Source organism: Thunnus thynnus, chromosome 12 (genome assembly GCF_963924715.1).
Source record: "Thunnus thynnus chromosome 12, fThuThy2.1, whole genome shotgun sequence".
Lineage (NCBI taxonomy): Eukaryota > Metazoa > Chordata > Actinopteri > Scombriformes > Scombridae > Thunnus > Thunnus thynnus.
The window spans coordinates 32,260,981-32,273,644 of NC_089528.1; the positions used below are offsets into that span (position 1 = coordinate 32,260,981).

The 12,664-nt window shown below is 41.5% G+C and overlaps 3 protein-coding genes across 7 annotated transcripts in view; 1 reads left to right on the forward strand and 2 right to left on the reverse strand.

Annotated features, from left to right (window-relative positions):
- Positions 1-12,664, reverse strand: part of LOC137194785 (tripartite motif-containing protein 16-like) — a 200,704-nt gene that overhangs the window by 157,709 nt on the left and 30,331 nt on the right. The gene's annotated exons all lie outside the window — the stretch shown is intronic.
- The window catches only part of LOC137194786 (tripartite motif-containing protein 16-like), a 192,258-nt gene that overhangs the window by 157,709 nt on the left and 21,885 nt on the right, over positions 1-12,664 (reverse strand). The gene's annotated exons all lie outside the window — the stretch shown is intronic.
- Positions 1-12,664, forward strand: part of rasal2 (RAS protein activator like 2) — a 92,026-nt gene that overhangs the window by 62,128 nt on the left and 17,234 nt on the right. For all 5 annotated transcript variants that reach the window (XM_067606936.1, XM_067606935.1, XM_067606933.1 and 2 more), the window contains 3 exons: positions 4,076-4,188; positions 10,629-10,782; positions 10,907-11,005. In XM_067606936.1, coding sequence (XP_067463037.1) covers positions 4,076-4,188; positions 10,629-10,782; positions 10,907-11,005 — 366 coding nt within the window. The remainder of the gene's footprint in view (positions 1-4,075; positions 4,189-10,628; positions 10,783-10,906; positions 11,006-12,664) is intronic.

Here is a 12,664-nt window from a genome sequence, read left to right on the forward strand (position 1 = left end):
TATTCACATTGAAGACGCTGCAATCAGAGAATTTTAGTGTTTTTCTTTAAAAAAATACTCAAAACAATTAAAATATTATCAAAATAATTGCTGGTTAATTTTCTGTCGATTTAATTAATTGTTGCAGCTCATCTCCATTCAGAACCAACAAACTTTATACCAGAAGTATTTAACTGAAATAATCCAAGTGTCAGATGGATTTTAGGATCTTTAAGGACCAGTTCCCAGTGTTCCCAGTGTGTTAAACCAGCAGTCAGGTGTCCAGTTTATGTTGTAAAACAGAAGAGACGCTGCAGAAACAGTTTGAAAAGAGACCAAAACTGTTCATCTGTAATCAAAACTGTTGCAGAATAATTATTATATTTTCTGCCAACCGACTGAATGAATGAACTGTTTCACCTGTAAAGATCAAATCCGGATCAAAAGTACAGTAACGTATAAAGACCTGAACATCTAACTGACCCTCAGGATCCCTCACTGTAACTCTGATCTTAAAGGACCAGTTCCCAGTGTTCCCAGTGTGTTAAACCAGCAGTCAGGTGTCTGTAATCATTCCTCCTGTTCATACTGGATATTAAAAGATCCTTCAAATGTGCTTTCAATGCATTTAAAAGTCTGTGTGAAGCTTCTATTCAGCTTCAGCAGTCTGAGTTAGTCATATCAAGTGGATATCTGACACATTTACAGTCTTTGTGTTTCCCTGTTGAGCTGCAGGTGGAAGTATAGTAACAAAAAGAGGAACTTTGACACTAAAAAGACTGTAACGTTGAAAGATATCTACTGGATTTGAAGCTTCATATTAGCTTCAGATGAACATTTAAATGGTGAGGTCGTTATGAAGGGATCTTGTAACGGTCAGTATGATTACAACGTGTCCTTGAAGCTTGCAGATGGAAAAAGGATGTCAGTCGTCTTTAATAAACAGCCGGATGATGTTTGTAGTTTTAAATCTTCTCTCAGAGACAGAAACGCTGTCTGCATTTACACAGAAAATAACCCAATTAAAGCGACACTCCGTCTGTATAAATTGTCATGTAAATGTCTTCATCTGATTATCAGTCAGACTCATAATGCAGGAAAACCTGATTAACACATGATGTGATTATGTGTTGGTCACTGACGCGTGCAGTAATCAGAGTACTGCGTGTTTCATGTCTTCTATATAAAAGCATCAGTAAGTCAGTCCTGTCTGAACTATATTTAGCCGACAGACTCCAAACGTCTCATCATCCTCGGCTGCCGAACGTGACCGCGTGTGTTTCTGTGTGACGGATGTTTAACGGCTCTCAGAGGTTGTCAGAGGTCGTCAGAGGTCGTCAGAGGTCATCAGCACGTCTGACTGCAGCAGAGTGAAGGAGCTTTAGTTTAACCCTTTCATGCACGGCGTCCACTGCAGCGGGCAGATGTTTAGCACCACGTTCCTGTCGTCTATGATTCCATCTGAACGTCATCTCTGACTCTCTGTGATTTTGAGATATTGAATCATAAACTCAACATGGCGGAGGAAACGCAGGAAACTATTTATCTAACTAAATAAGATGATTTAAATACTTTTATCAAGTTTTTAATAATATTTTTCTTGTACATTATTTTCTGTGACTGTAAATACATCCGTCCACTGCCTGGGTCTATTGTTATCTAATGTTCCTATTGCTCTTAGTAATAAAATAATATATATATAAACATATATATAAATCAGTTTGTCCTCCGTGGAAAAACTGTTCAGACATTTTAAAAAGTGACACACAAATAGGAAAATGAGTAGATTAATCAATAATGAAAATGATGATTAGTTGCCTTTGATCGATCAGCTGGAGACAGAAACTTATCAGCAGTAATGATTTTATTCTGCTGTAATGCAACAAAACCTTTTATTTAAGGAGCAGACGAAGCTGCAGCTGCTTCCAGCTGACGTTCACGTTGGTTTGTGCTGAAGCAGCCGGACTGTATGATCCTAAAAATAATATCATACCAGCGGCGGGAAGAACATTTACACAAGTACTGAGGATGAGCAGAGAGTCTGTGTCTGTTGAGGCAGCACAATTATTTGTATTCGAGGCTTAAAAATCCTGTTTTTGTTTTATTGCGCTTTTAATTTTAGAAAATTATAATAAGTGTTTATGAATAAACGACCTTATGAAGGAAGTCCTCACACCGGGTCTCTAACTGGAGTCTCCAGATCATCATTACAGACAAACCTCTGCTTATTAATACACTCATAACACACAGACAGCACAGCCTGTAACATGTAGAAGAACTTCAAAGGTGATTCTTTCATTTATTGCCTATTTTTTACAACCTAACTTTGTGGAAAGGAGAAGAGTCCCTCTGGATTTGTATAAAACAAATATTCATATAAAACCCAGTATTTGTATTTGTATTCGGGAACACCTCTAACAAGTACTGCACTCTGTTCGTAACGTTATCGCTCCGCCTGCACGCGTCACTCATGATGTTTATCAGGAAGTCGTGTGTCTATAGGCTTACCAATAAAAGGGGGCGTGTCCACGGCACAGGAAGTGTGTATATTCACACTAAATGAAATGAAACATATTTTTAATAAACGCTGGCAGGATTACGAGGCACACAGAGTAATAATGAAGATTTTTATTTGATGATATGTAAGGACTCTGCTGATGTTAGTTGGCGTCTCCACACGTTCAGCCTGCCAGAGTTTAAAGTGCATCATCAATAATCTTTTAACGGCTCAGAGTTTCTTACTGTTACTTGTTGCAGCGTTTGTGTGTCGAGGCTTCAGCTGGAGTATTTTTAGTTTCTGTCAGACTTCAGAGCCGTTCTTCATACAGTAAATACAGGCAGAGAGCATGCTGGGAGTCGCTCGTCTGCTCGCTTCTCTCCACACCAGACTGTCATCATCCTGCTCATTAATCCAGAGAAGCAATAATCCTGATCAATAGCTTCGACCGCCCGGTTTATCAGCGTTTAAAGATACTCTGGACGTGTTTGAGGAGTCCGTCTCTCTTCTTCTGATGCTTTAACGGGAGCCGATGAGTCTGGGGGGAGTTTGTGGGGGAGGACAGGAGGGAGATGTGTTTGAGGATATTAATATCTCAGGAAATGAGGCCGCTCTCTTCCCCGGCCGGCTCTGCGGCGGCGGCGGGGCGTTTACTGTCACACAGGATCTGATAGGTGGAGCACAGCTGTGAAGGGGTTTGATCAGAGTGATCAGTATCAGAGGAGTCACGTGACCAACCGACACTCTGCCAGTTAATGACGGACTGAACGTGTCGGGTGATGAGATGAGATGTTACACTTGGTTTTAAAATGTGTTTCAGTGATCTGTAGACAGTTCATACCTGTCATACCTATCAGGCGTCTCCAGGGTGTCAGCTGACCACTTACATCACTTCCTCTAGAACATCAAAGGCATGAGCTCACTAAGAAAACAAAAATGATCCAATCACTGATCCACATGTACGGACTCTTCCAACTGTCACCATAACAACCAGCACGTCCTGCGTCGATGACGTGTTTTCCTGTTACGTCCTTGTCAGAGACGCATCAGACATGTGGTCAGACGCGTCCCGGACCACCTCAACAAGCGGTCCGACAACGACGGCAACACGTACAAACACAAACAAGACGATAAAAACCAGTTAACAAACAAAAACAACAACAAACAATATAAAACGTAGTCGTGTTTCCATCTGATGTCAAGCGAATTAAAGCAAACTTTTGCTTGACATCATCAATGCTCATTTCCATCAACTGGTTTGAAGCCAATAAACCAGTTAAAGTTACACATGGCTGTAATAAACAGAGTAGAAGAAGAAAAGGTTGCAAACTGGAAACCAGACCAGTGGCCTCTACGAGACAAAGATGGAGAAACGTCTTCACGATGTGTTTCAGTTGAATAAATTGTAATTGTTCTTTCATGTCAGCGAGTGTCGGCCATGTTTGATTCTGTCTGGAGACGAGTCAGCTGATCAGTCATGTGTTCAGCAGGTGTTTCCATAAAAACACGTTGATGGAAACAAGTTCTGACTCCAGGTCTTTAACCGTCTGATGGATGTTTCCGTTGTGTGACTGATGATCCTCTCGTTTTCTCTCTCAGGGGTTTTTCAGCAAACGTCTCAAAGGCTCCATCAAGAGGACGAAGAGTCAGACCAAACTGGACAGAAACACCAGCTTCAGACTGCCGTCGCTGCGGCCCGCCGACGCCGACAGGTAACGTCTCACCGACGCTCACGACCTTCTGCTGTCTGTCCGTCAACGTCTGGTCCGAACGACGAACAGAACAGCTGTTTGTTTACTAGACAGACAATAACAGAAATAAACAATAAGACAAGTAACGGTTCCTCATGTGACCAGTGTGGAGCGTCAGTCACATGACCACAGGAGGTGTTATTAGGAGGTGATGTCGTCTGTTTCTGACTTATTGCGACGGATCGTTATCGGCTAAAATAAAGTGACATCAGCGTGTCGGGCGGCGGCTCGTTAGCCGTCACTAATTAACTCTGTGAGTGATTTGATGACTAAATGAAACTTGTCTGTTTGTTCGTCTTTATTCAATCAAAGATGTTTTTGTGAGGGAGGAAGCTCCAATCAGCTGATCAATCATTTCATCTGATTAGAAATAAGTGTAGTAGCTACAGCTGCTGTTTCAATGTGTCTGATACATATTTAATCAACATTTATCGAAATATAAACCAGATTATAAACCAGATTATAAACCTCAGATTAAAACAGAGGAAACGTGTAGTTTTGTAACCAGCAGCTGTTTTATTGGCAGCGATATCAAACATCTTCCATCAATAATCATCCTGATGGATCAGATATGTGTGTTTACTGCGGACTGATGGAAGTGAAGCACATGATGCAGTGATAGAAGCTGTTGTTGTTTGGTTGTCGTGGTGACGCTGAGCAGCAGCAGCAGCGGTGGCGGCGGCGTGATATTTAGCTTAATTTCCTGTCCTGGTTCTGTTTCCTGCTGTAATGAAGCTCATCGTCCGTCCGTCTGTCTCACATCAGTCGACGTTTCTACTCTACACTGAAGGCTGGAGCTTTCTCTCACAGCTCCTCGTTTTCACCTCCTCTTCCTCCTCTTCCTCCTTTCCATTAGCCCACCCAGTCTTCCCAGCACTGACTGGGAGGTGGTTTTACTGGCAGGCCGTCTCTCCTCTCTGCAGGATTAAGTCCCTAAAAAGTGACAAAACCAAAAGTTCCAGAAAACAAACACACACATTTAAAGCTTTGAGTGCAGCGCTGCATTAGTGATCAATGGGATTGATATATATTATTATTATTATATTGATATATATATAATATATATATTATATTCATTAGTTTATGTTGCAGTAGAATAAGAGTCATTAATGGAACATGTGACTCTTCATCATACATCTCTGTGACCTTTAGAGCTGCAACAAGTCATCTTTTAGCAACAGTGTCATATTTCATAGTTTTATAGACCAACAGATGAATTGATGATGAGAATAATGAGGAGTTGCAGCTGCACTGATGTTTATTGAAGCCTGTCGTTCAGACGTCCTCTTCGTTTGAGCCTCGTCAATATTTTAAACAATATTTTAAAGCTCTCAGCTGATCTGAAAGCTGCAGCTGATTCAGCAGGTTGTAATAAAGTGTTGATGAGGAAACAGCTTCTCTACACGAGGATTTAAACTGGACATGATGCTTCTAGTGTGTTTCTGTTATTTATTTCCTGTTCTGATGTCGGATGTTAAACACGGTCTGGAAACGCTGCCTGCGAGTCAGAACTCAGGGCTTCATGAAGGGTCTATAACCCTCAACGATTGGTCCGGTTATTTGATGTCACTGGTTCCAGTATCTCGGATGTGGATATTTGCTGGTTTTCTCTTTGTGAAAGTCAACTGAATATTTTTGGGGTTTTGACTGTTTGTCTGAATGTGTGATGGACATTTTTAACCATTTCTGATATTTAATGAATTCATTATGACAATAATCAGTTGATGATATTATACTGAGATGAAGCAAAAAGCCAAAGAATCTGTTAGTTTATTGACAGGAAATAAATGATTTTGATAATCAATGATTATTTTTTAAAGCAGACAGAGGCTGAAGTGAGCGGCTGCACCAGTAGAAGATCAATAAGGAGGTTTTAACTGTAAATCATGTAAATATGTTCCAGTAGAGCCTCAGAATATAAATACAGAGCTGTAAATGTGCAGAATATGTGTCTGTAATGTAGCTCCAGTAGTCTGGACGGAGACGCAGTAACGCTGCATCTCTCTGAGGATCTGGTTATCTGAATTGAATTAAAACTTTATTGAAATGATCAGTGGACCAAAGCTGACGGGTTCATGCTGAGAGGAGAAGATTAAAAGTAATAAAAACGTTAAAGCTGCGTTTGCTTCAGAGATGCTCGATGCAGCGTCTGTGTGTGTGAGCGTGTTCAGCTTTACTGTCAACAGAATATCAGCCAGCTGGACGAGAGGATAATGCTTCTTACACACACACACACACACACACACACACACACACACACACACACACACACACACACACACTCTGTCTCAGTCAGTCTGAGCTTCACCTCCTGATGGACGGTTCGTCTTCTCTCCTCCGGAGAGCTCGAATAGCTAAACTCTCCAAAACTTTGAGATTCAGGTAGGATCGTGTGTGTGTGTGTGTGTGTGTGTGTGTGTGTGTGTGTGTGTGTGTGTGTGTGTGTGTGTGTGTGTGTGTGTGTGTGTGTCTGGTTGCTCTGCTGTGGTGGAAACGCTGCAGTTTGATTGGATCCCGTCGTAGGACTGACTGACTGAGTTTCTCTGGGTTTTGACACATTTCGTGTTCGTCCGTTAGCCCGGGTCGGTCTGATTGAGCCACGCCGACCCGTGATGAGACGCCAGCAGAGAGAAAGCTGTGTTTTTAGCAGCTTCTCTGCTGTCATGAAAACCCGACACTTCCTGCTTCTGCTGCTTCAAATTAAAACCTTTTAAATGACAAACTAACAGGCGACTTTTAGTGAAGAATTTATAGGAAATTAAAGGTGTTTATTCACTATTCCTCAATAAAAACAAGTCGACTAAACAACAACATGGAGATATTTGGAGCCGTTCGTCCAGCGGATCAGTTATCAGTAATTCTAGGAGGAAGAGTACGAGCAGAGATATTGGATGAAGAGCTGCAGACAAACAGGATGTCTCATGGAAACACGCCAGCTGTTTCAGAAGCTTTTCCACCCTGACAGGAAACTGTGGAGTCATCACAGTGAGGAAGGAGGAGACAACGCCGAGACGTTTGAGAGCAACAGTAACAGCCTCCGCAGCAGCAGCAGATGTCTGAACGCGGCTGCAGGGATTTACATTCAGTCAGCTGAGCAGCGGACAGGAACAACACTGATAGTTAGTGATGGACGGAGTTCTTCCACAGCAAACTATCAATATATGCTGCAGAATAAATATCAATTATTCAGTTTATAAAATGTCAAAAAGTCTAAAAGCTTCAGTTTATGTTGTAAAACAGAAGAGACGCTGCAGAAAAGAGACCAAAACTGTTCATCTGTCATCAAAACTGCTGCAGATTAATGAACTGTACCAGTACAGGAACGTTAAGGGCAGAGCCGTCCACATACTTTTGTCTACTTGAGGACCTGAACATCTAACTGACCGTCAGGATCCCTCACTATAACTCTGATCTTAAAGGACCAGTTCCCAGTGTTCCCAGTGTTCCCAGTGTGTTAAACCATTATAAGAAGAGAAAATCTCTCTTCAGTGATGAAACAGATGAACTTCTGTCCACTCGAATTAAAACAACTTTTCTTACTTTCATCTCATTATATCAAGAAACTTCAGCAGTATCTCATGAAAAAGAGAAATGTTTGTTGTTATGACAACATGTACATCCTTGTTATATCAGTATCTCATTATAATAACAAAAAGTATTTATGATTATATTTCAGTGTTTGTACAACTTATTACTTTTTTCAACATACCAACTTATAAAAACAAGAAACTTTTATTATTACAACTTTTGCTACATGCTAGCAGCTTTATCATCAGCATGCTAACATGCTCACAATGGCAATGCTAATATGCTAATGCTAAACAGGTATGTTTACTATCTTAGTTTAGTGTATTAACATTTGCTAATAAGTTCACAATGTGTGTTAAACCAGTAGTCAGGTGTCTGTAATCATTCCTCCTGTTCATACTGGATATTAAAAGATCCTTCAAATGTGCTTTCAATGCATTTAAAAGTCTGAAGCTTCTATTCAGCTTCATCAGTCTGAGTTAGTCATATCAGTGGATATCTGACACATTTACAGTCTTTGTGTTTCCCTGTTGAGCTGCAGGTGGAAGTATAGTAACAAAAAGAGGAACTTTGGCACTAAAAAGACTGTAACGTTGAAAGATATCTACTTGATTTGACTCATTTGGACGCTGAAGCTTCATATTAGCTTCAGATAAACTTTTAAATACATTTTTGTCCTCCATCACTTCCATTGTAAGGTCATTATGAAGGGATCTTCTAATGGTCAGTATGAACAGGAGGAATGATTACAGCAAGAAAAACAGCTTTAATGTTCATTTGGACTCCTGACTGTTGGTTTAAGATTGTGTGTGTGTGTGTGTGTGTGTGTGTGTGTGTGTGTGTGTGTGTGTGTGTGTGTGTGTGTGTGTGTGTGTGTGTGTGTGTGTGGTCAGAGTAAGTGCTTCCTCCTCCTCCTCTTCCTCTGACAGCAGAGTGGATCAGGTTTCCGTCTTAATGCAGCTCTTCCTGCCTCACTGTGTGTGTGTTTATTAAAGATTCATGTATTAAGACATATAAAAATACTCAGCGTAGAACAATAATGTGATTTTTACACAAAAAAAAACTATAATAACCACTTTAAAATCCTTAAATATTGTTGTATTATGATGAAGTTTTGCTGCTGGACACCAGATGTCTCAGTGTTTGTTCTCTGCAGGCTTCAAGTTTCATATTGAACCACGATTGGCTCCAAACTAGTTGTGATGTCACAAATCCTGCTCATAGGTGTTTAATGAGCTCAGAGAAACTTTCCTCCTTCAGCAGATGAATGAAAACAAAGACATGTTTCTGAGAAAATGATTCTTTATTTTTATTTCTTCTATTATAATGATGTGAATGAAACTAGAGGTGGAGAACAGTGAAGCCAACTGAGAGACCGTCTGACCAGATATCTGTCATGTGGAGACGCTATGACGTCATCTGGATTGGTTGTATATTTCAGGCCTCCATGATGTCACTGAGTGTTTTCTTTATGTTTTATTATTGTGACTAAATATGTTTGATTCTGCAGCAGCTTTTCTCAGAGACTGAGATACAATCTGCAATGTTTAATGTGTGTGAGTAAAATAATGCAAATGTTTTTAAACTGCTACCAGTGAAGAGTCATATGTAATGTGCTTCAGCTGAACATGAGAACCATCAGGACTCAAACTTCTATAAAAAAGAAAATACTTGAGTTCCATTTATAACCTTTATTAAATAAACTTTCAGCTCAGCATTAGCAGCACATAAAGTCAGTCAATAATGCCATTAAAATAAATCTATTAATCAGCTTGTTTTCTTCTGACTGAATCAAACTAAAGGCAGTTTGATGTATTTCAGCTGTACGAGTCTCTAAACATCCACCGCTGAGTCGTCGGTTTACTGCAAGAAAACCAGAAAGGCTTCTGCTCCTCGCTGAATGAGCCGGGACAGGAAACGCCACGATTTATCCAAATCACGAGCTCGTTACATGCAGAGAAGTTGCTTTAACACCGTTTAGATAATTGTCTTAAAACAAGTGTGTGAGTGAAACATCTCGTCGCCAGTCTGAGTGAAGAACTTTATGACCCAGATTGTTTTAAATATAAATGTCTGTGATGTGAAACCAGCTCGATGTTCTCACAGCATCAGTGTTGATCTACTGCTCACTAATCCGGCTTTACGTAACTCATCCGACAGAGCAGGAGGATTAAACACACACATACACACACACACACACACACACACACACATCTCTTGATCTCTCATCATGTTTCCAACATGCAGATGATGATGATGATGATAAAGAGAAGAAGACTCGCTGTGTTTGATCTCCTCTCATTAACCCGACAGCTCTGCCTCTCCTGAGAGCGGTCTGTAGTTTAAACACCTGCCTTGCTCGTCTCTGCGTCACACCCCGCTGCCTAGCGCCCGCTCTCCCGGCAGAGGTTGTTACTATGGAAACGCTCCCACAGGCCAGATGCGATCGGCCGTCCCGAGACCTTGTTTACAGTCTGCCGGACTACGGGGAAGCTTCATAGAGGCGACGCTCTGCTCGGCGGCGTTGGCGGTGGACGGAGCTCCCGCTGTCTGCTGGAGGGTCGTGGTGGGAGCAGAGGGGGGTCGAGGAGGAGGAGGAGGAGGAGGAGGAGGAGGATGCTCTGGGGAACTCCCCTCGCCTGGCTCTGTGGTTGTTTGTCGTAGGTATTGCTGCTCTTCTTCTTCACTGTTCGGCGGGGACGGGATGAAACGCTCCGGTGAATCTCTCGGCGTCGTTGTGGAATCTGAACACCGGTGTTGTTGCGTTCGGCGGCAACGCCACCTGGCCACTTTGTTTCCTGTTCACGTAGCTGAAGAACTGAACCTGCTTTTCTTTCATTTAGACTTTTTTATGTTGTCCTTTTGTCTTCCAGGTCGCGCGGGCTTCCCAAGCTGAAGGAGTCGACCTCCCATGAGTCTTTGCTGAGCCCCGGCAGCGCGGTGGAGGCTCTGGACCTGAGCATGGAGGAGGACGTCTTCATCAAGCCTCTGCACAGCAGCATCCTCGGACAGGAGTTCTGCTTCGAGGTGACAAAATAGATACAGATCCAGCTGTGTTTGTCCATCTGTCTCCTCGTCGCCTTCTTCTCGTGAAGCGTGTTAGATGTCAGGTGTCATGGCGTCCTCTCTCTCTCTCTCTCTCACCTGTCAGGTGACGTACGCAGGCGGCAGCAAGTGTTTCAGCTGCGCTTCGGCCTCGGAGAGAGACAAGTGGATGGAGAACCTGAGGAGGACGATTCAGCCCAACAAGGTGAGACAAACGGCACAGAGACGGTTCGAAGGTTGGTTTGTTTTGTTCATCTTGAGACCGGCGTCTTGAGCTCCGCAGGCGGGAGGTTCATTCACACGCCTCTCAGAGCAGGAAGTCCACTCTGCCTCCAGTTTGTCAACAAGAGAAAACTGAATACTTGAAGCAAATATTTCAGATAAACATGTAAATCAGAATAATGAGTTTGGTGTCATTACAGCATCTGTCTCAGTCTACAGTAAATGTACAGGTCAGGTATATTCTGAAGAGGATTATAGATGTAAATACTTGCTGCTGTTCTGCTCTTGAACATATCTGTTTGTTGTGTGTAAACTACCTCATATCGGGCTGTGAGGTAGTTTTAATAATAACGCCCTAAAACAAAAGATGAATCAGTAAATAAGTTTCTGACAGTGTGCAGCGTGTTAACGTGTTTAATGGAGGTAACAGGTCATAACGTGTGTCACAGTTTGGAAACAGAGCATCAAAGCCTCCTGTGGAGGCTTGTTGGTATATTTAGTTTTGAAAGAAAAGTAGATTTAATTCAGTAAAACACAAATCAAAACTCAGATACTTTACAGATGAAACTGTGGAGCTGGTTGAACAGCTGCTAGATTCTGTCTGAGAAGCTTCTTCACTTCATCAAAGCTCTGCAGCGCAGATAGTAAATCACATCACACAGACACTCATCAGTGCAGACGTTATAACTCACTATTCTGTCTGTTTATGTGGGAGATGCAGGATTAGTTTTATTCATGTTTTATTCTTCAATATATACACAGCTCCAACAAACTATTAGTTTTATTCTACTTATTTCTGATGTCTTTATACTATTAATAGAAAATTAAAGAAAGAAAACCTTTAGTCTGCAGGTTTGTGGAGCTTCATCAGCAGTACAACATCTGTGTCTTTAGACCTCTGATCCACATCAGGAAAAACTCCTGAAAAACCTTTAATGGGACTGAAAGCTGAGCAGCAGAACAGACAAAGACATCATACAAACAGGACAACAAGGTTATAGATGGATTGATAACAGTTATGAAGACTCTAATGTTTATAGGAACTTATATAATATATGACTGATATAAAGTCAATACCTGCAGGAATCAGCAGCTTTAACCTTTACTGGATGTATTTACATGTGAAAGGAAAAGTAAAGGAGGTGGTGTATTAATGTGTGTAACCAACTCTAAACTGGGACAGACTGGTTTCCACTAACACCTCACTACTGGAATGAACAACAACACAGCTTAAAGTTAGAGACACTTGTTCCTCTGAGGGACGGGCCCGACAGCATCGGGATCAGGATCTGATGTTAATAATGTTCTGTCTTCTTCTACACATCCAGTAGATCAGCTGTTCAGGTTCAGACTGTTTAGAGTGAAGCAGCGTTTCCTCATCATGTCGAGGAAACTCTCCAGCAACGTTTAGCTTCTGAAATATGTTTTTTAGACAGACAAGTGAAAAACAAGTTAGTGTCTGGTTTTGGTTTAATTTCTATTCTAACTGTTGGTTTGAAGAGTGAAACCAGTTAGAGGAAACGAGAAAAACAGGAAGAAACGGGAGGTGGGTTACGTTTTTAATTTTAAATAATTATCTTGTTTATCAAACCAGTTGAACAGTTTTGGACGGAGGATCTTGTGTCTAGTCTGTCAGAAAATA